General features: G+C 40.5%; 1 protein-coding gene across 1 annotated transcript; it reads left to right on the top strand.

Moving 5' to 3' along the window:
- The first annotated feature begins 359 nt into the window (after positions 1-359).
- Positions 360-23,263, top strand: EIF4E3 (eukaryotic translation initiation factor 4E family member 3). The gene is made up of 7 exons (XM_074835803.1): positions 360-489; positions 10,137-10,209; positions 12,698-12,792; positions 14,785-14,845; positions 18,151-18,217; positions 20,632-20,787; positions 21,328-23,263. Exons 1-7 carry the CDS (start codon positions 383-385, stop codon positions 21,357-21,359), a joined length of 591 nt encoding a protein of 196 aa, XP_074691904.1. The 5' UTR covers positions 360-382; the 3' UTR covers positions 21,360-23,263.
- Positions 23,264-23,849: the final 586 nt, after the last annotated feature.

The following is a 23,849-nucleotide window of genomic DNA, read 5'->3' as shown; positions in this document are numbered from 1 at the left end:
CTGTGCCCCACAGGGCGGGCAGAGACGTGGGTGGGGGCGAGCACATGTGCTGGGCCTGGGTCAGGGCCCCTTCCTGGAGTCACCTGTGCCCTCCGGTGAGCCCTTGGCCACCTCCGTCGCCGTCACCATCAGTGTGTCCCCCTTGTCCGTCTGTTCTTACCGCCGCTCCCTCGGCTCAGCAGGTCCTTGGCCCTGCGGATCTGTCCCTTCCCCTCCCTGCCGTTGTGTCCCTCCCCTGTCCCGAGTCCCCTTGCCCTCACCCCCATCCATCCCTCTTGTCCGGCGTCCCTCCCCTTGCCCGGCTCTCCCCCACCCCCGCGGCGTCCCTTGTCCCCTCCCCGCGTCCCGGCCCGCCCCTCGCCCCCCCGCCCCGGCCAGGGAGATGGCGCTCAGCCCCCCCGAGCGGGCGGCGGCGGGCGGCCGGGGCGGGCAAGCGGCCGAGCCGACGGGGCTACCGCTCCACTCGCCTTGGACCTTCTGGCTGGACAAGTGAGTGAGGGCGGGGAGGGCGGGGGGGAAGGGGATGGGGCGGGGGGGGGGCGACGGGCGGGCAACAGCCCTGCGGGACGGGGCGACCCGGGTGGGGTGTGGCGGGGAGCTTAAAGAGGGGGGAACCCCCCCAAAAGCCGCCCGTCGAAGGCATGTCTGCTCTTTATCAGCTTCGCTCGTCGAACAGATTGGACAGCGGGAAATGAATCTTGCGCTGCAGATGGGAAAAGTGCCTGTGTGGCGGCCAGTTATGTCTCTTCCCAGCTGAGGGGGAGCGTTAGCGTTTTCTGGGAGGTAGTTAATGAAATCGGGTTTGGAAACGCTTTCGGTTTTGTAGTTCAACGGATTCGGGCAACGTCTGTGGTGGTTTAAATTCTAAATTTAGACGTGACGCTTGCAAGCCCCAGAAATAGAAGGCTAAAGGTTATGCTTTGCTGCTGCAGTGTTTGTACATCGCGGGGCTGTCCCTGATGGCCCGAGTCCCACCGACTCGGCCGTGATATGTTGAATTTTATAACTCTTCAGTAGTCAGGTTTGGCTCCTCTAGATGATCAGGAGATGATCCTGTAGATGACCAAGGCCAGGTTGAGCAACCTGGGCTAGTGGAAGGTGTCCCTGCCCGTGGCAGGGGGGTGGGAACTGGATGATCTTTAAGGTCCCTTCCAACCCAAACCATTCAGTAATCAGTTCTTGAAATCTTAAGTGATCTGGTTTGAAGGATTAGCTAAAACTTATTAACTAACTGCAGTGTTTGTTTCATGTGCTTGAAGTTTTAGTCTCTAATGATCATGGAAAGCTGCTGCCAAGGGAGCTCACCCCTGTGGTGCATATAGCTGGGCATAGGGGGAAAAGTGTCAAAGTCAAAACTGAAATACAAAGTTTAAAACCAGAATTAGATTTTTTTTTTTCCTAGTGTGTATTATCTGGCATCTTGTTTTCAGTCTTCTACATCTCCCTTTTCTCAATTTTCTGTTGTATTTCTCATCTCCCCCTGCTCCAGAGGGAAATTTCTCTCCTGTATAAACCTTTCTGCCACTGAACATACTGCCTCATACTATCAGCAAAATTATCTTTTTTTGGGTTTTTTTTTGGTAACTTTTCAACTCATGACAGAGAAATAGCAAGAAACTGTTGAAAGAACACAAATATTCTCCAGTCCTGCAAATCAAATCTTATAAATAAACCCACAAATTCTTTCTGGTTAATCCTTTTGAACTCATGATGTAGTTATGGTCAGGTTCAGGATCCTAGTTGTGTTTTCTGTTTGTTTGTTTTTAAAAAGCACCATTTGGACTGCTGTTTAAGCAAGCTACCATCCAGATCTGTTTGTTTACACAAGCCATGTGGAGATAAGCATGTCTATCTTTTATAATCAGCATCAGAAGTTAAAATCCATTTCAAGTTCCTGAGTTGCAGCATGATTTTTTTTATTTTTCCTAAGTCTTGGTTCCAGTGTAATTTAGATTCTTAAAATTCTGTTATTCTATAGATTTTTTTTTCTTTGTCTTCTTCCTGATCCCATATAAGTGCATTTAATTAGGTAGTATTGTTGTTACTTAACTTAGAAAACCAAGAATGTATCTATAAGGAAAAAAAAGTGGGACCATATATACACAAAACTGTGTGTTTTGTTTACCAGCAACAGTGATAGAATAATGGCAGGGAACAAAAATGACAGCAAACAAGGCATGTTTCACACATTTAAAAACCGTTTAAGGCATTAAAAAGCACACAAGAGATACAACCATGAACTTAATTTACTGCAATGTGTGGAGGTTCATGTGTCTCTGCAGAGTCCCACAGAAGCAGCTGTGACATTTATTGGTATACCCACGTGGATCTGATGGAGGGATCATTGCTTAGGCTTGTATAGAACGGACTTCCCATTGAATATGACTTTTTTAACTTACTTCAGTAGTATATGGTGTGGAGCAGTGTTTTTCTCATGAGATGGTATTGATTTTTGACTGCTACTACAGTTTACCCTGTACTTGGACTGAAAAGCAGGAAGAAGTGACGCTTAAAGATAAATAGATGTTGAGATGGATATGTAGTTATCTTTTTCTATTAAATTACTGTGAGAGAGATCCACATACATTTTAACATCTCCAAAATGTATCTTTTCATTAAGCCACACTGTTCAAATAAATATCCATCAGCTAAGCAGTACTTTCTATAGCAACTAGTGATATGCTACCAAGTGATTCTCATGGGGTTCATGACCTTGCTTTTATCATAGTGTCACTCGATACATCTCCTGCTTTAGAAGTAAATGTCTTTGTTTTATCTACATCAGCACTCGTTTCTGTGAATGCCTTGGCACAGGCTTAACATCTGGAGGCTGGGATCCTGTGACCAGGTTCTGGTTCATTGCCATTATCTCACACATGTCACAGGGCATCTGCATTTCCCGTAAGTGCTAAGCCTTTCTTGGTATGTGTGTCTGAAATAGTAACCATCTGATATCGCTCTCTTGTATCTTACCCCGTATATGCTTTAGGAAAGTGAGCGTGATGAAAGTGTTTGGGAGGATATTGTTCACCAGTTTGACCAATAAGATCCCATCTATGATCTTCAAATGCTTGCAGGTCAGCTGTTTCAGAGAAGAAGGCAGAGAAGCTGTCAGGTGTTTTTCTCCTAAGAGAAACGAGATTTCCTTTTTAACTGTTAAAATGTTTTAAGGTCATGTGCTAAAAGTTTTGGAACCAGGAATTTAGATGTGCTGTTTCATTTTTTCATTCTGCAGGTTTCCAAGTTCATAACTCTATGTCTCATTCATGGTACTTTTGCATGCAGTGATGTTACAGGGCATGGGGAACTTCAGCAAGTCTTGCAGATGCCTTTGGTGCCACCTTGGGAAGCTGATTCATGCTGGTGGCTTTTCGCATTCGTGTTTATCTTGGTGAGGCTCTGGATTGGTGCAGGGTCCTGCTTATAGTGGCCTCTGGCTTTGAAATGGAAGATCTCCTTCCTAGTTTTTGCTACACTGTGTAGTCTTTCAATTTTTTTTTTTATAACAAAGTGTTAATATGCATCACTGACTATAACAAATTAAAAACAAGGATTACAAATCTGGTCACTATATTCATGTTGTGTAGCACATTCAACAGGGGGTTGTGCAAAAGCAAAAGTCAAGTGAAATGACCATCAAAGACTGGGATGTCCTGGATAACAAGCCATGTTAGGCACTTGAAACCATCCCTTAATGGGATTTGGGGTTTTGGGTCTGGTTGTGATCTTTGTGTAAATATGAAGCGGTGAAGCTGATTATGCTTTTTGATGTACACGTGGACATGATGCAAATATTCTACTTTGTAAACCTTGCAAATCATGGCTGTCGTTTAGCCTGGGTACTGTATGCCCTCTTATGTTTAATGCTACACCAAGTAAGCCTTTCCCTACCGAAGGAACAGAAGGAATATACTAGAACTAGTAGCTGTCTGATTTTTCAGCTTCACGATGAGAAGGTGGAGGTTTTGTCAGTGGTAACAGTTTTTGGTCCAATGTGTGTGCGTGCCCATAATAATGAATAATATAATATATTAATAATATAATAATAACATAATTATAATGCCATCTTTTGAAGATCTAACTGCATCTGAGCTGCCAGTATTGCTAGCAGGGGCTGCTTTCAGTCAACAGTGAGGAAAATACCAGTACCCTTCTGTACAAAACAGGCCTATCAGAAATTGAGCACACATTGCACAAAAGCCTAGTACAGAAGTCCCATTTCCAGACAAACCTTGTCAAAGATGCACTGGCTTCCATGGATGTCTGAGTGTGCAGCAGGGCAGATTACGTTGTGGGATCATGGCCTGCCTGCCTTGTCTTCTTGCCTGACTCCTAATGGTGCTTTTTAGGCAATTTTGTTTCTATTGCAGGAATAGTTTAACTCTTCTGTATCTTGGTGAGGGGAAGAATATGCTTGTAAACGTTGTCAAATATAATGCAATGTTATTAGTCTATTCCAGGAAAATGGAAATATTATTGCATAAACATATTATCCTTATGTGCTGATTTTTCTCTCTCCATGTTATACTGATGAGTTCTACATAAATAAAGTTTGATAGATAAATTCTGATAACTGAACCATTTTCATAATAATTGTGAATCTTCATAACTGAACACATCAGATATTGGAAACTAAACTTGATAATTTCCCTTCTTCCCTATAGCAAAATCTTATTTATCTAGGATCATCTATTTAATCTATTAAAGCTTATGAGTAGGTGGCTTACAATGAAAAATGGTGGTTAATATTATAAGAATGTTCAACCCGGTAAATCCATTTTGACAGGCTTTGATGGCTTGAAATCAGTCTTTGTATTCAGAATGGATTACCAGATTTGTTTAGTTGCCACAGCATGTTTTTGAGTTTATGCTTTGTAAGTAAATATTTTGCTTATTTATACCAAAAGCAGTTGCAGCTAAGTACTTACAGGGATATTTTCAAAAGTGCTTGGCAGCTTTTAAAGCTCCCGCTAAGGCCACGATAAGATTCCCGCTGGGAAACAAAGGCCAGTGTGAGCACATATGAAAAAACTTCTATCCTTAATTCTTTGCAGGGAAACAGAAGAGCTACAGTTCAGCATCAGACATTAACATAAGCACAACCACCTGGAGGTTTATTCATGGATAAAACAATGGAATTTATCTTTGTGTCCTTTGTTCTTTATTCATGCTGGAATAATGAAAGAGTAGTGAAACAAGCTGATACTAGGATTCAGTTCACATAGGTTATTCTTGGTTCCAAGTTCCACTTTTATCTGACGCCCATGTGGTTTACTGTGAGATGCTGCATGGTGGGTCTGGCCTGACTAGGCAACTCGATTATTCCTGATACTGCACTAAAATTTCTCCCATAAAGATTCTGAAGATGCAGAAAAGTGGCATCACAGGGCACACAACAGGCAGACCAGGAGAACTGTTGAATATTTTATGTGCAGACTCTCCATGGGGAACCCAGATGTGTATCTGTAAGTGGTGTGGCAACAGACCAACAATCTCCATCCTCAGAAGAGCTGTCAGTGCCTGGCTGATGCTGTGACCCATGTCTTCTCCTGTTAGTGTGCTCCTGGGGATTTGCAGGGCCTGTTGAGTTATTTGAAATGAATTGTTCACCATGGCAATAGTTGACAGTTTACTATGGCATATCGGATTGATTTCATTGTTGATGGCAGTAAAATTATCCAAAAGGGAGGAATCTTGTAATGGCTTCATTTCAAGGGTCAGTATTTGCAGGATTCTTGTTTTGTAGTAGGATGTGTATTGGGATTTTTACACAACCATCTTACTACTCCTGGCTTATAGTGTGTCTGCTCAAAGAGTTGCAGAAGTAGGAATTTCTGCAGATTCCTTCACTTGGAAGTTATCTGCCATTTCTGCTAACTTAATTTAAACTTATTCTGTGTGCTCAGTTAAAAAAAAAATAATCACAATTTCTTGGGTTTCAAGGCACAAAACCCCCTCAGTTGTCATCTGTGTTGATCTGCTGACTTTATGGGTAGCTGTGGTGGGTTGACCCTGGCTGGACGCCAGGTGCCCACCAAAGCCGCTCTATCATCCCCTCCTCAGCTGGACAGGGGAGAGAGACTATAACAAAAGGCTTGTGGGTGGGGATAAGCTCAGGGAGATCACTCAGCAATTACTGTCACGGGCAAAACAGATTCTACTTGGGGAAAATTAATTTAATTTATTGCCAATCAAAACAGAGTAGGATAATGAGAAATAAAAACTAAATCCTAAAACACCTTCCCCCCACCCCTCCCTTCTTCCTGGGCTCAGCTTTGCTCCTAATTTCTCTACCCTCTCCCTTCCCAGCGGTGCAGGGGGGAAAGGGATGGAGGTTGTGGTCAGTTCATCACCCCTTGTCTCTGCTGCTCCTTCCTCCTCAGGGGAGGCCTCTTCACACTCTTCCCTTGCTCCAGGGTCCCTCCCACAGGAGACAGTCCTCCACAAACTTCTCCAACGTGAGTCCTTCCCACGGGCTGCAGTTCTTCCTGAACTGCTCCAGCGTGGGTCCCCCCTGGGGTCACAAGTCCTGCCAGTAAACCTGCTCCAGAGTGGGCTCCTCTCTCCAGGAGGCCACAGGTCCTGCCAGGAGCCTGCTCCAGCGAGGGCTTCCCGTGGGGTCACAGCCTCCTTCGGGCACCCCCCTGCTCTGGCGTGGGGTCCTCCCGGGGCTGCAGGTGGACTCTGATCCTCCATGACCCTCCCTGGGTGCAGGGCACAGCTGCCTCACCATGGGCTGCACTGCAGGCTGCAGGGGAACCTCTGCTCCAGCGCCTGGAGCACCTCCTGCCCCTCCTGCACTGACCTGGGTGTCTGCAGAGGTGTTTCTCTCGCATGTTCTCACTCCTATCTTCAGCTGCAATTGCTTTCCCAAAGTTATCTTCCCCCCTTCTTAAATATGTTGTCACAGAGGCGTTACCACCATTGCTGATGGGCTTGGCCTTGGCTAGCAGCAGGTCCATCTCACAGAGTCACCCCTATGGCCCCCCCCGCTACCAAACCCTTGCCACGCAAACCCAATATAGAGCCTATCGCAGAAATACTGCAGTTCAGATTTGTCAGCAGTCTGTAATTTTGCAGGAAATTCTGGGCTTTATCCTTCTGTCTGTCTGTCTGTCTGTGATTAAAATACTGTCTGCCTTATACTCATCCATTAAACCAAATTTGTGCAGGTGTAATTTCTACAGCAAATGATCCTGAACTTTTAAATTGATGCATGTCTTGTTTTTTGTTTTTTGATTTTTTGATTTTTAATAAAAAAGTTTGTGGGTTCATGCTCATACCCATAAATCACTGACACTTTCCAGAGCTGGGTGAAAGGCTGAAATAATGCTGTGTAACCTTGTGGGCATGGAGCACTTGCCAGGCAGGTTACTAGAAATAAATGGTCACTCACCTTAACTTTTAAAAGGGGTAATTTGCTGGTTGGTTGGTGTTTTCTGCCAGCTGATCACATAGTTTCTCTGGAAAATGTTATTTGCAACTATCAAAATGAACCATTTTATAACCTCAGAGTGGAATATTCTGTCTGTCTGTCTTAGCTGCTCATGTAAATGGCATTGAATTTGCTAAATGACTACTATGATTACCTAGATAACCTTTGAAGGCTGTCGTTCGAGAATAGATTTTAATCTTTTATTTGAGTAGACCTTACTATTGAAGCATCTCAGTGGCAGTGTGAGTACAGAGACCGATGATACTGTATGTTGTACAGCAAAGTTAACCCCATATGCACTGGTGACTGCTAAATTAGCAAACTCTAGTGCCTAAGAGAAGTAATTCCTTGGACAGTGGTGTGAGACAACAAGATGCAAAGTTATCTCAGATATTGCCTGTTTGTGTTCTATGATACGTGAAACAAAGTGTTAGTAGAGAGGTGCTACTTCTGTCAGCAACAAGGGGTGGTTTGTTGCAAATCCACTGCTCCCTACTGACAAACCCTGAAAAACTTTATTACCTGATAAAGTTTTAAAGTCTGTTTTAACTTACTACTTTTTTTTTCTGCATTCAAAAGCCATCTGACTGACTTTTTCTGTTAAATACTGTGTTCTTCAATGCTGAGTGTAGAGTGTAAGAAAAACAAACAAAACATTAAAAAAACCAACCCCAGACCTTACTACAGTAATTCCTTTTGATCACATTGATGAAAGTTTTGTTTGTTGTTGTTTTCAAGTTATCAGTTTTTCCATGGGAGTTTTCATAGTTCGTGAGCCACAGGACTAGAACTTGCACCATAGCGATTTCTTGTTTGTGGGGGTTTTGTTTGTATTTATAACCTCTCATTACAGTGATTTTTTGAGATATGGACATGTAACACTGTTTTCTCATCAGTTCCACTGTTGCAATGTACTCTTATGTCTAGTGATTAACAAATAGTAAAGTAGATGTTAGCTTGTTCTATACTGAAAAGGTTGGGAGGGATTTCTCTGCTGGTTTTGTACATATTTTTAAAGTAACTTATTTTGATAGGAGCCCTCAAAAAACCTTGGAGCTATTGTTAGTTTTGAAGATGTGATGCTGTTTCAGTATTTTTGCATATTAAATTTCTTCCTTTACATGAATATCTAGTTTTTTCCCCAGAGCCTGAATTATATCTGTAACAACTGAGAGTTACTTTAGTGTTTTCCTGGATGTATGTCATGCTGATCAGATGTATCAGGGCAGACAGCTGCATTGATGGGATGGTTAGTGAGGTCTGGTTTGCCCTTATCCCTTCTTCAGCAGGTACCTGAGCAACAACTGTTTTCTCCCGTTTCCTTAAATCTGCTCTGTTGCTTCTGTTTTCAGGTTTAGTCATTTTACACATTTTTGTTTCATCTTCTGAGATGCAGTGGGAGGTTGCTTTGTCTTTGATCTTCACTTTTCTTTAGAAATCCTACTTAAACTTCTGAGGTGGAAAAAGAAACATTTCCAGTTCTAAACCAATTGAATGTGCCTTAGCAATTTTGACCTCGTTCTCCCCAAATTGCGCCTGGGAATTGTAAGCTGGGTGTTGCAATGTGCTATTAGTGTGGTGACAGGAGCTGGTGATGTCTGAGGATGTGGATGCACCGTGCCACGTCATATGCACTGAGGAGTCGTGATGAAGGTTATAAATAGAATCATAGAATCTTTTAGGCTGGAAAAGACCTTTAAGATGATGGGGTACAGTCAGTGCTGTGTGTGCCTAAAGGGAGAGGCTCCGGATGGGCGTTGGGAACAGTCAGTGTGAGGGTGAGCTTGAGAAGCTCGGTTTATACTTTTGAATAAATTAAGATTCAGCAGGTATTTTGTAAAATATTTTGTTTAAACAGGTGAATTACTGTAACCCTGAGGTCTGGCGATGAAACCAACCCACGGACCTCTTGGCTTTGAGGGAAGTGGTCGTAGGCAAGAAATAAATGCTGCTGGTGGAAGAACTGCCTGAAGTTTTGGTGGTTTCCTGGAGGTGTGGGGTGATCCGGCTCACAGGAGAGCGAGCTGTCCTGGTCACCCCGTCAGCCCACGGGCGTGTCCCACCCACTTGGGGATACCGAGGAGATTGTTGCGGGGGTGACCGCGGTGCTCACAGGGCCCCTCAGCCCCCCCATCTCCCTCCCTCCCCTCAGCCCCCGCTCGCCGCCCGCCCACTGGCGCCCCCTAGTGGCGCACAGTCACTCCATGAACGCCGCCGGTGATTTTTTTTGTAATTTTCACCCCCCCCCCCCCCCCCCCCCCCAAGTCTGCAACGCCCGGCAGTGCCTCAAACCGCTCAAAGCGGGGGCTGGCTTGTAGTAAACGGAATTAAAAAGAAGTGCGGGGCAGGAGCTGGCGGTCCCTTGCCGATAGCCCTGCCCATTGGGACCGCGGAATTTTTTTTCGATGCCCGACAGCAGGAGGGTGTGGGGTGGCCGTTAGAAGGAGCACTGCTGTTCTTGGTTTAAAACTCCCAATTCACACTTTTAATCAAAATACTTCACAAAATACCCGGTGAATCTTCATTTATTCAAAAGTATAAAAGCACTTGAAATCCTGTCTTTAAATGATTCACAGTAATTGGAGTTTATTATGCAACTTTGACGTGTAAATATTTCAACTTCACACTTGTGATTCACTTTCCCCATCCATCTCCCTTCTCTCCCCTTGATAAAATAAATACTAATCTCTCTGTTTTCAAGGTCACTTCCTGGTACAACAGCGGCTGAGTGTGCGTCAAATTTGAAGAAGATTTATACGGTACAAACAGTACAGGTAAGGTGTATAGCTTTGCTATAGGAGTTGCACACATTATTAATGTAACTTCACACCTTAAGTTTAATTTTTCCTCATATGGATGAGTCACACTTGCGGCTTTGCTTACTTGTGGTATGAAACGTGAATGTTGTTGGTTGTGTGTGGTATTGCTTGGTTGTTGTTTGAATTTCATTTGAGTTTACAGGCCAGGAAAAGAGGACTGATCAGGCAAGCCCCTTCTTCTTAGACTTTCCCAAGTTTCCACTTGTGCCTCTACTGGGTTGATATACTTGATGCATTTTAAATTTTTTTTCTGCCTTTTCTCCATTTTTTTAAATACAAAAAAATCATTACACAAAGACCAAAAATTACAGCTTGTGGTTTTTTTCTTCTTTCTCTCCTTGAGCATGAATTAAAAAAAAAAAATCTAGCAAACGGACTTGAATTAAAGTACTTTTAAATCATGCAATTGCGTCAATGGGAAGTTCTGCATATGTCTCTGTATTGTCTGCTAGTGCCAAGCAGGGGGCATCTCTTGCAAGTAAAATTGCATTTCTGTTTTAATACCACCGTTAGCGTGAAATGTAGTGAATTGGTATTTGTCTCACCTTAATTCTAAGCTGACTCTAGTTCACTAAATCTCTGAAATTCTAAGGTAATGCCAAAACCTTTTCTTTGAAGGAGCCCAGCCATAGTGGTCTACTGAAGTTTTAAATAAGGCTTTCTCATTAATGTCTGCACAACTTGTTACATTGCATGAGATGTTTCTTCCCAGCTAATTGGCCTAAGAAATTAATTGGTTTTTGGAGTTTTCTGGAGATGAGGTTATCAGTCTTTGGCATAAAGGATGGAAGTGTCCTGCAGACTCTTGGGAGAGGTTGCCTCTCACCTCTCCGTGTCAGCAGAATGTCCCCATCGGTCATGCAATGAAGTGACACCCTGAAGTTAAAGTTGACAACAGAAGTGGGTTTGTTTCCAAGTGGGCTGCAATGGTTCTTGTTGAAAAAAGGACAGCTTGAGACTGTGGACTGGTGTACACAGTATCTGGTATTACCTGTTTTCCCACTCTGAACCTAGCCTTCATTATTTAAATGATTAGGTTTTATTGGCTGAAAAACTTGAGGTTTTCTTCTCATCAGGTTGGGCTTTAAAGTACAAAAAACTCCTTCAGGTCCTCTGGGAAGACTCATGATCTGGATGAGGTTATCAGAAGCTAGTAGCGTGGCCCATAGCATGACTCACTCTGCTGTCATACACATAATATGATCTTCCTTGAGGAAGCAAATCCGAAATCTTTGTTGGCTTCGTCACTGTCCTTCATGGGCAGTAGCGAGTCAATGAGCGATGCCAGCCAGCACTGCCTGAACGATGTTTGAAAACCAGAAAAACTAAGTCCCTGGTTCAGGACGTAAGAGCTCTCAAATCTTCCCATGGTCATCTGCTGGTGTAGCTCTTCTCCTTCTGTCAACAGCATTAGGGTTGGGCACACAAGCAGGGAAGAGTAAGATGAGAGTTGAAATGGGTGTTTCATACCAATTTTTTATATTTTTAATAGTCTTCCACCTCTTCTTGTGACTGGGTAATGGTAATGACTGGTAGGTAGAATTGCCAAGGGACACAAAATTTTACCATGTAATGTTGCAATCTTTGTTTTTAAAGTTGTGCTAATGATTAAGTATTAGATAATACTTAATGAGTTGTACTAATGCTTAGTATTGCATCACTTCAGGTTAATGCAACATAAGTCTCTAAAAATCCTTGCTTATTCCCAACTGCTGGATAAAGAAGAAAGGGGATTGGGATCTTTTCAGTCATCCCTCCCTGTTGCTCACCGCTGCTTTTGGGTGCCTTTTATCCACCCCAAACATGTATGACAGCTTCTGCTTTTACCAGCGGAAACACTGGGAAGCAATCCCATGGTTCCTGGTAACTTCGATCTTCTAATTTCTCCCCCGTTCCTGTATTAATACGTGCATCTCAAGTTCTTTGCATCTTGGTTGAAACTTTTCACTGTGATCTAGACAAAGTAGTTGGATTGCTAGTTAGACGTTTAGTTCAAGAGAATTAGTTTGTGGTGGTTTTGTAACTTGAGATAATCATAATGAAGTTTTAGACTAGTCTTAATTGAAACAAGGTGAATATTTGTTATAAGTATATATTGCTAATATGCTAAGAAAGTTTTATGTACCAGTTTGTTCTGACATACTTAGTGTAACTCTGATTTTGACGGATATTTTTCTCTCTATTCCTAAGGACTTTGATTCTGATGTAATCCACAGTTTGACTGCTTCCCTTCTTTCTAACCACCTTACGCAGAAATGGCATCTAAAAATAAGGAAGTATAAGTGAAATTGCAACAAGTTCTTTTCAGAGCATTTTATTATAACATAGAAGGTGCCAGTTCTCTAGGAGGAGGATATGTAATTGTTTTAGAGAGAATGAACAAGTAAATCTGCATGAAACTTACTCTCTTGTGTTACTGCAACTGGTATTTTTTCTTTTTAAGGATTTCTGGAGTGTCTACAATAACATTCCTCCTGTGACAAATTTGCCTCTGAGAAGTAGTTACCATTTAATGCGGGGAGAAAGACGGCCGCTTTGGTACGTATGTTATCATTAGACATTTCTGGGAATGGGCAGTGCAAAAACCTGAAGTGGTGAAAGGAGGCAGGCGTGGGACAGGAGTGTCTCGTTTCTGTTGTTTGCAAACACCTGAACTTAAAAGACCTACAAAAGAAGTATCCTAAGGATCTTGTTAAGCTTAAAAGTGACTTGTACTAAAGAGTCTTTATTAAAAACACAGACGGTAATTTAATTGTTCATCTCTGAATGTAAATGTAAGAAAAATTAAATTATGAAATGTAAGTTAAGAAATTAAAATAGTACTCTGAATTTCAGTTCAAGAATACACAGAATATGTTACTTCTATTTGAATTATTTTTAATTTGCAAATTTTTTTCTTTCCACTGGAATTAGTGTAATAATGATGCAAACGACTGATGGTCCTTAACTGTTCTTCACCTGTGCAAAAGTATGCTTCATATGCATATAAATCCACATATGCCTTGGATTAAAACTAATTTAAAGCATCATGAAGTGATTCATTGCAGCAAATTCCTACTTGATTGTAGGATAGTAATGGAATAAAGTATAAATAATTGATGTTTTCCTTTCAGAAACTGAGTTTTGCATACCTTCTTCATAGTACAGTTCTGTCACATCTCAATTAGAGAGCCTAAGAACTTTGTGAAGAGTTTTGATCTTTTTGGCATCGTTTGCATGGATTGTGATTGTATTAGAGTTCTTTAACTTGATTGTAGTATGTCTAACTGGGTGATGACTTACTACAGGAGATTTGTGTCTTAATCTATGGAAGAAGTAAATAATTTTCTCAAGTGAAATGCATCTGAAGGTCTACATTACTTTTCTAAAAATACTGTGACTGCTCAGGATAGCTAAACTGGATTTGAAAAAATGTTGGTGTCTGTATAAATCAACCATTGTGTGCAGGTCTTGATGTCTTTGTAAGGATGGATGAGAATATTTTGGGGTTTGTTTTTTTTATCTTTTTAGCTTTGATTTGGTAAGTGACTATTAGAGGTGTGAAATGCAAAGACCTCTTCTAAAAATGATACATCTATTTTAAGATTGTCAAAGTAATTTTGAATTTTAGGAAAGGGATTGCAAGAGATTGATCTCGTCAATTACCTGCTAGCTTTTCAGTAATTACTGCTAAGAAGTTTTTCTCAGATTGTAGTTATGGTATACTGGCTAATTGCAGCATTGCTTTTTAGGAAGAAAAACAAATTCTGAATTAAGAGTTGAGGACTGTAGATTTTTGAAGATGTCCTTTCAAAGTTTTTCCTTTCCTTTGCCCAGTGTTTGTCTGGATTTATGGAAGCCCATTCACCCTGGGGAATACTGGGCTTAAATATTTCAAAGATTAATTTTAGGTTATTCCTTAAACTTTGCTAATACAGAGTTTTGACAGGAAACTAGAACCCTAATTTAAAATCTTATAAAAAGAATTGTGACAGAATAAACTTGAAGCTCACAGGTTTGTACATTGTGCTTTGTCATTATGAGGCAGTTTAATGGTTTTGTCTGCCCTGACCCAGGGCAGCTTCAGCCTTTCTTTTAATAAGGGCCATTAATTTCTAGCTGTCACAAAACTGAAATGAAGTGCTCTCATATTCTTTTGTTAAACTGGATAAACTCGAGTGTAATAAGCTGCTTCTGTGAAAATATGCCAGAGTTTTTCCAAAATAAAAGGTTACCATAGTAAAACATAAAATTGCTTCGTGGCTTGTTCCCATATAGTGTGCAGCCACTTCAAAGATGGTCTGTAGTCAGGGAAAACGTAAGTATTTTCCAACACAAAAAACTTAGGAAAGGGATTAGGTGTTGAGAGATACGCCTCATGAACAATGAAAGAATTATCTCTGATGTCAGAAGTCATAGCTTGAGTCATGCTACCTGGAGTTAGTAATTGCTTTTTAAATGGTATTTTTCTGGGAAAATTAAACACCAAACATAGGTTTATCTAGACATGGATATGAAAGTTTATTTTACTGATCTATTTTCCACAACCAGGGAAGAGGAAAGCAATGCCAAAGGAGGTATATGGAAAATGAAGGTCCTTAAAGAAAGTACGGTATGTAATAATTGACTTTTTACTTAGACATTGTTTAGTAAGGGGGTTTCTTTAAACTCCACCTGATAAAGCTGTTGTAAAGCTTCTTAGTTCTGACATCACCCAACACAACAACCAAACACTACTGTAACGTCTATAACCTTTTGTTTTAGGACAATGAGCAAAAGTTTCTTTTCAAGTAATTCCATATCTCTTGCTTTTGATAACACTCAACGTATTATCAAGCAAATGCAAGCTGCAGTATTACACTCCATTTCCATTTGGAAACACAGTATTTCATAATCACCGTTGTTCTCAAGACTGTTTGCTTACAGGCATACACAGAAAAATATAAAAATATTTTTCTGACAATATTATATGCTAAATTATAGCCAGAACCTCAGTAATGCTCTTCAAAAGTCCATACGCACAGTCCAGCACAACTTTCACTGAAAAGCTCCTAAACTCTCTGTCAAACTCAGGAGGACTATTTCTGCTTGGCACCGCTTGTTTGCACCTACGTGTGGCTGTGAGTAGTGCTGTGACTTTCTGTAGCCAAATGCAGACTAAGGCATTGTTGCCACTGACAGCTAATCCCATCCCATGGCTGGCTCTCACTGGAAGAGGGAAGATCTTGCTCATTCTCCCCTGATCCCTCCTGCACTGGTGCTCATTGGACTGTTTTGTGAGCCAGCTTAATGCACTCTGATGTCAGAAAAAGTCTCCTATTTATTTTATTTTTAATTTGAGTGTATGGCCAGGAGAGGTTTTTTTCATGGATATAGAGGGTAAAGGAGAAGAGTGGGATCGTCCCCTTTGGCAACAGTGAGTTGTCAGATCACCTTGTGTACATCTTGTGAAACTGTAGTACTGCTCAGTTTTTTTTGTCCCCCTCCTTTTTTTTTTTTCTTTTTAAATTTTAAAATGTGAAAGACAAAATCCGTTCAGGCATGTTGTTGTTCTAGCCCTGCTGAAACAACTGGTTTTCTCTTTGTGTCCCTAATCAAATGCATGCAAGTAACTTCTCCTGTGAACTGTCATGGTGAGGAGATTTGACCTCCTCACATGTGGTGTTTATGTGTAAGTGTGTTCTGGATCAGGCCTCTAAACACAAAAAGTGAAGTGTCAAAAAAATGTGACAGCCTTGCAGAAGGCATTAAATGCTGAAAGATGGTACTTGAAATTTCAGCCAAAATTTAATTGATTTTTGCCTGTGGGCTTTTTTCCCGTATGTGAATTGCAGCTTTCCTCCCCTGCAGTCCCAAGGGATCACAAAAGACTGACATTTTCTTTTTCTTCTTATAATCCAAGGTGTGAAGATTGTCAGAAGTGACAAGTGGTTTGGGGAGCCTGCATTACTGGGTGGTGAATTTAGGGACCTCAGAGGCCTTGTTTTTCAGAGGCTGAATGATAGCCCCTTTTTGAAAAGAAGGTGCTTTTTGATCTCTCAGACTATGTGCCACATGTCGCAGGTCACTTCTGAAAGGTTTAATTGAAGATGAACTTCAGTCAGCTTTTAGTGCCTCTGTAAATATCATAAATAATACCTTTATGCCTGTTTCTCATGCTTTGGCTTCATTCTTCATCACTTGTGCACACAGCATCTCCTTGGCTAAGATGAACCATCTTGTACAAACCTAACTCAAAAAAATGATACGCTATAGCAGCTCTTGGTGAGGGTGTGGAGGGAGGAAAATGTACTTTTTTCTCAAGATATCAGTCATTCAAGTGGTATGAAAAACTGACTGACAAAATACTGACACTTACATGTTGTTGCATGTGTACAGTGACACTTCTGTGTGCCAATTTTTAATATGAAAAGTAATATTTTTTAGATCCTCATAAGCCTGATCCTGCAACTACTTACTACTGGATGAAGTTTTTCCTCCCCTTGAGACCGTTGGGGCAACTCGCAGTAGTGAGCACTGCTCCTGGTAACATGAGTGTGCATGGTCAGTCCCACCACGCTGCTCCGAGCTGTTCCGCTGACAGGCGGAAGGCACCGTGTCAGGGACTGTCATGCTGGCGCCTTCAGCCTGCCTCGGGAGCATCAGATGGTCCTTCCCACAGCACAGCTTTACATGGTGCATTGGATTACATGATAATGAGTCACAGAGATCCTTTGTATTCTAGAAGATGGCTTAGGAGTACTCAGAAAGTGCCATTAAAGCAGTTTATTAGTTTGTCATCTTCTGTGGCTGCTTGCTTTTTGTTTTAACCTGGTGCACTTGATGTGTTGGGTTTTTTAATAGTACTAAAGCTAACTTCATATAGCAGAAAAGACATTCCTTAAAAGTATCACAGAATCATGAAATGGTTGGGTTGGAAGGGACCTTTAAAGGTCATCTAGTACTGCAATGAGCAGGGACATCTTCAACTAGATCAAGTTGCTCAAAGCCCCATCCAACTTGACCTTAAATGTTACCAGGGATGGGGCATCTACCACCTCTCTGGGCAACCTGTGCCAGTGTTTCACCACCCTCATCAGAAAAAATTTCTTTCTTATACCTAGTCTGAATCTACCCTCTTTTAGTTTAAACCATTACCCCTTGGCCTGTTGAGCAGTATATGAAAAAGTCGTTATGATGATACAGTCAAATACTCATGTTGATGTGTTCTTTCAACAAATAAATATAATATTCTGTCCCTGTAAACCCACACCTTGGAGCATTACATTGGTCCAGTCGCATTCAAAGTTTTGTATGGGCTTTGGCTTAGGTGATAACAAGTGTCAAAAGCAAATAGCAGTGTAATTAGTGTAACAGCGAAAGGAAAGTGGCAGATAGCTTTTCCTCCTGTTTTAATTCTCTAGTGAGCATCTGAATTTGTTGAAAGATAGACTTATTTCATAGTCGAGGCAAATCAGATGATGTTTAAATAGAAATCAATTTAATTTACTGGTGGAGTTTTCAGGTACTTAAAGTGGTTAGTCATTCTTTTCTGTAGAAACAAACGATCGCAAGTGGAGCCTTATGGTCTTTTATCACGGGAAATTCTTGGAAGAAATCTCCTTTTATGCTTTACATTAACTAGTGCATTTGGGATGAGTTGTGGACAGAGATACAGTGACGGTAAACTTATTGTTAAATATTTAAAATATCTATTAGAACAATTCTGTGTAGCAGTGTATTTTCAGGGTCTAAATTCTTGCTCCAACTGTATTGAAAAAATTAATTATATAACACAGCATGTACTTACAAGAAACGTTCTTTTTTTGTCTAGACAACCTCAGAAAGAGAATCCACTCAAAAACTGAGCTAGCAAACCTAACGTTAATTTAAAAAGTAATAATGTAAAAGTAACTGTGGTTTTTCTTCCCTCCTTAGGCTGCAGTTTGGAAAGAGCTACTATTAGCAACTATTGGAGAGCAGTTTGCAGACTGTTGTGCATCAGGTAACTTAAAAATGATTGAGGCTAGTATGACAAATTGTGTTTGAATGCAGAACATGGAAACACTACTAAAAATGGGGTACAGGGCTGGAAATCATATTTGTACCCATTGTCATTAAGAGGAGAACATGGTATTCTGACTGTCTTAGCACAGACTCAAGCTCAGCAGCTTGCATCCCTGGGAAGCCAGCAGGTTTTCTAGTTATTGAATATCTATCTGTTAGCCAGCATTTAAATGATTAACATTAATTCTATGGTGCCAGGACTCTGGAACCCCAAATGACACTTCCGTACTAGATTGTTTGTACTATCGCTATTGGAAGCAACTAAGTTAGATATTCCTATTAGCTCTCATGGTCCCTTTTGGTTCTCCTAACAGAGTTAGGAGTTGTCAGGGAAGCATTAGTGAAGATCTGAAGCAGAGGGAAGCTGCGTGGTTTGCCTGTGGTGACACTAAAAGTCCATAGCAGGGCCACAACACAAGCCTGGCTCTCCTGAATCCCAGCTTAGCACTCTACCCAGAGGCAATATTTTCATTATCACTTAAAAGTACTGCTTAGGTCAAGGTGATTTTCAGTGTAATTGAATTTACATAAATATTCTTAAAATACCTTGCTGGTTTACTGGAAAACAGGCATTAGTCATCCAGAAGCTCACATGTGATTTTGGTCAGAGGTAATAATTTAATGAAGTCGTTTTCAGAATAAATATCTTCTCTAGGCTTGCAAGGTTGCACATTTCATTTGGAAATGGACTCTGGGAAGGGACTGTGAATGTTAGCTGGCTTAAGGTAGACCATCAGGTGCTGCTGCTGAGTCATGAAAAGCGAGTACAAGTCTGTGACCATTTAACTCGTTAAGGTTTGGTGACAGAACTGTTTCTTGCTTCTGCGAATCATGAACTTACTGATCCACTGGCATAGAGGGAAGGAGTTCTGGGAGCTGGTTGCTCAACTAACTTTTCAGTTTAAATGACGCTTCTCTATCATTTCTTTTAGCTGTATTTACTTCTCTCCTAAGCATGAATATCTGATTAAACTGGCTGTTGCACTGATGGTGAATATCCCGTTAGGAGTGTTCCTTCACTGTTCTATCATTCCAGAGAAAAGAATTGAGTTTCTCAGGCTCACAGAGCAGTCCAGCAAAAACTTTTCAGACAGTTTCTTTTAAACCTAGCTAATATGGTAGAGCAGGCATATTGCAGTAGGCTGCTGCTAGTATATTCACCTTTGTTGTGTCTTTGTTTTTTCTACAAAAGTTTTGTTGAATGAGTTTCTCAAATAGCATATTTCTCTCATTGTCTTCCTTCCCAGCTTTCAGAATTGGAAGATGCAGAATACAAACCTCAAATCCTTGAGCTGTGAGAGACATTTCTAATAGCTGTTTTTCAAAATCCTTAATATGCATAATTGAGTTTGTGTCAAGAAGGGAGTGTTCTTGCCCTTTATACTGATAGGGTGGTCTCAGCATCAGTTTAGGCAAATACATGATATTCTGCTGCCTGTATAGGTAGCTTTTCCCCGTGGCCATGTGCTCTTGATGCCACCTTTGCATTATCTCACCTCCCTGGCAGTGTTCAGGGCCAGGCTGGGCTGGGCTTTGAGCAACCAGATCTAGTGTAAGGTGTCCCTGCCCATGGCAGGGGGGTTGGAACTGGATGATCTTTAGGGTCCCTTCCAACCCAAACCATTCTATAATTCTGTGATTCTCATTACTGACCCCTTCCTTCAGATGCGTGGTGCAGCTGCACCGTGGGGAGTCACTGCTGGAGGCAGCCACCGCTCCCAGCCGTGGCATGGCCTTAGGCTGAGCGACCTATGAAGCTGTATCCCAAGAATTTCACGCTAAAAAGGGCTTCTTCAGCAAAGCATGGAGTTACCAACACTGGCAGCAGCAGTCTGACTGGGGCTTTATTATTTTTTTTTTTTTCTGTTGCTGCCTTGACAAAATGTAAAGGAAAAAGAGTGCAAAATCTGGAAAAACTGGTGTCTGATCTCCTCCAGGTATTGTTCCTGGGGTTTTAGTTGTTTCAACCTCACCCCCTCATTTTTGCTTATAGACATTACTGTAGGTAAATTGTCTTTAGCTGTTTATATTGCTAACCTTACTGAAGGGAGTCTTGTGAGTCTCTTTTAATCAAGGGTAAGAGTGCTAGTAGCGAAGATGAATAATCTTATGGCACTTTATTAAAACCACTATGAGGTAATATTTCAAATAGTTTCTGTAAATACAGTGTTTGTTTCTTTCTGGTAACTATTTTGTCTGGTTTGAACATTGGTATTCTCCTCACTGGAGGTTGCTCTTTTTCATTTCTTCAGTTTGTTCAGCTTTTGGGCACTCTTTCATAATACATAAGTATGAAATTAGACATGTCTCACTTTTAAAGTATTCTTTAATGATGCTTCCTCTTCTGTGCAGATGATGAAGTAATAGGGGTTAGCGTCAGCATTCGTGACCGTGAAGATGTTGTGCAAGTCTGGAACGTGAATGCCTCTTCAGCAAGTAAAGCAAAAGTTTTAGAAAAGATACATAAACTTCTGCCACACACATCTTTTAAAGTGGCATTTTATAAATGTAAGTATTTTGTACTGTTAATTTCCACCTTCATTAGAGAAGCAAGATGCTGGTAGGGTATTCCCATGGGAATATCCTGCCTGAGTCATCATTAACCATTTAGAAATGTAGCATCTCTCATTGCATTAAAATTATTACTTCAAAATATACATGGCTTTGTCCCTTCAGTGTAAAAGTTATCTACCATTCAAAATATAAGATATTTTTAGTTTAATTGTAGAATATATTTGGTTTCATGTTTAATATGCCTGATTTGTAAAATGAGTGAGACAAATCTCTTGATAACTGTCAAGACTACATGCTGTTCAATTTAAGTATTCATTTAGAGGAATCATTTACACTCAGGATTTTAAGGGATCTCTTGTTCTAGGCTCTAGATAAATGTATTATCAGATCAGAGTATTCCCAAAGATCACTTGTTGGCATGCTGTGTCTTCCTTGACTGCTTTATACATTGTTGACTTCTCTTTTTTAATCTTTTCCGCTCCTTGACAGAGTTTACATGTTCTTTTTGTTCTTTTTTCCTTCTCTTTTCCTTAGCACACAGAGAGCATCATGCTTTTGAAGGCTGATGGGGAAAACATTAAGAGCAGTCTGTGCCAAGCTCATTCGTTGTTATTTGGTGTTTTGAGGTGGTCTGGACAAGGAGAAGGATGATTGGAAGCTCTGCAGAAGCACTATGGACTGTGGCCCTTTTGAGTTTCTAACATTTCAAACTGGGAAAATGAGGAAAAGCAGTTGCCTTGACTGCTAAACGTGCAATTCATTACTTTTGGTTGGGTTTTAAAAATTTTTCATTGTTTCTTTAAAAAGATATTTTGGCCACTTGTTTTTCAATCTGATTAGTTCTGTTCCTATTTTATTAAAGTAGCAGGCTTTCATTTCTTCTGTACTGTATTTAGTTAAATGCAAACATGCACAAAGATGGTATGCTGCTTTTCCTGTGCGTAGAGGAATACTGGCTTGGTGAAATGTGTTTTAAATTTTTGTTTTAAAACATTCCTATCATGTTAAGATTTACTCACTGGTTTTGTCCCAAAAGAGAGAAATTGCACTGCATTTATTCTAATATTCAATGTAATCTGGTCTTGCACTGACAATGGCACACATACTGTAAAAGTAAACAGTAAAGTGTTCACTAAATGAGTGACTAAAGAGAACACATTTGTATTGGGACTAAGCCTCTGTGGGATGATCTTAACAAGTATTTTAATTGTAATGATTTCAAAAGAGCCCTTGTTCAGACTAGAATGAGACATCTTTCAGTAGGAAACCCTGCAAACTCCACACCTCTCTCATTTAAGAGGGCATGGGTTTTTTTTTTAATGTTTTTATATTGTATGCTTTCTTATGATATTTTTCTGTACATTCATGAAAAAGTGTCATGAATAATTTCTAATGCTTTAGACTAACTGGATCCATCCCTCACACTTCTGTGAGTATTTTAGGCCCGTGGCTGCACCCACAAAGGTCAGTATCAGAACTGCTGTTGACTTCAGTGCAAAGGGAGAGATCCCATTGTATGTAGTTTCAAGTTCCTAAGTGACCTTTTTAAAAACAAAACACAGAAAAGAAATGGATTTTGTGTTGCAGTGTGAATATGAATATAAACATGAATATAAACAGTGTTAATCTGTAAACGTTTGTCTGTGTTAATTCTTTGAGTTGTTGGTTTGTTTTAATATACTACCAAAGATAGCTGTAGTTCCTTTTACAAGAAGAAGCTGCAAGGTAGGGAAGAACGTACACTCTGCTGAGTGTTACTTCATTGTTAAGAGGTTTTTGTTTGGCAATTGTTCAAGTTGCACTGATTTCCACATCTTTAGTACATTAAGAGGCAGCCATTAAAATCAAATAAATTTAAAAATAAGAATTGCACATTTGAGACTTTTTTTACAACTTTATCTGTATTTATGAATTAAAACTGTGCAGTTAATGAGCATTATTAATTAAACAAATTTTCTAAAATCCAGATGTCTTGCTTCTGTAATTACTTTCTGAGATTAAATGTACCAGTCCTGCTTTTTCAAACCTGTGTTTTTTTCAGTAAAACTGAGAAGTTTCTTTGAGAAACTGTTTTGTTCATAGTTTTTAAATATTTTAAAATTGATTTTTTTGGTTATTAAATCAGAAAGGAGGCCTGAAGTTTATTAGTAGTATCTCTTGTATGTATTCAGTTAATGCTTGAAGTGTTTTTAAGTTGCAGTTAGATTGAGGTTTCAAAATAAAAAGCATAGAGACTATTACCAGTTTAATTATATGATGTTTATATATATATAAAATACATGTATCTACATTGCAGTGACAGTATATGAAACACTCCAGCTAGCCTTGCTTAGATTAATTTTTACCACTGTATCTTTTCCAAAATACATCCAATGCTGCAAGGATTACTTTTTATGAAATTACTCCATTTGGATTACCTCTAAATTGTCTGACATCTGTTTAAAAAAAAATAAATTATATTTAACTAAAACCAGTGTTGAAACTCAGTGTAGTTTCTCTTGTAGGTACATCGTCACGCATCAGCTCCTGTGTGGAGACATCCAACCTCCTTGAGAAATAAGAGAATGTAGAATGGTGCTTCCCGTGCAAGGTGAAATGAACTCGTTGCTGTGGCCCCCACTTTTATCTGCAGTGAGTGGGGTTCCCCTTTCTCTGGGGAATGGGTAGAGGGGGGCCTTGGACACCAGCTACCCGTGAGTGCTAGCTGATGTTTGTAGGTGTGATGTACACGAACAGCCTCCAGGCCTGTGTGACGGTCAAAAAGTGACTTTGGAAAGTGGGGGATAGAAACCTTGAAGAAAAATGTTTTCAACAGCTTGATGGGCAAGATTTTTCACTTGAAATACTTGCCTGTCTTTGGAGGAAATGTGAGTGGAACACTAATGAAGAATTAATCACATACCTCACCCTCTGCTTGCTTTTACTTTTGGAAACAAGCCAGAGCCTCTTACCTCTCCTCCAGGTTTGTTTCGAGCATGGACTTTGACTTCAGCAGAGTTGGATCTGCTAGCAGAAATGGCCGATCTGGTGATGTCACTGGAACTTGGTAATTTAAG

This window comes from Strix aluco, chromosome 11, assembly GCF_031877795.1.
Source record: "Strix aluco isolate bStrAlu1 chromosome 11, bStrAlu1.hap1, whole genome shotgun sequence".
Lineage (NCBI taxonomy): Eukaryota > Metazoa > Chordata > Aves > Strigiformes > Strigidae > Strix > Strix aluco.
The sequence above is the reverse complement of the archived record's forward strand: the minus strand, read 5'-3'. Positions and strand labels throughout refer to the sequence as shown.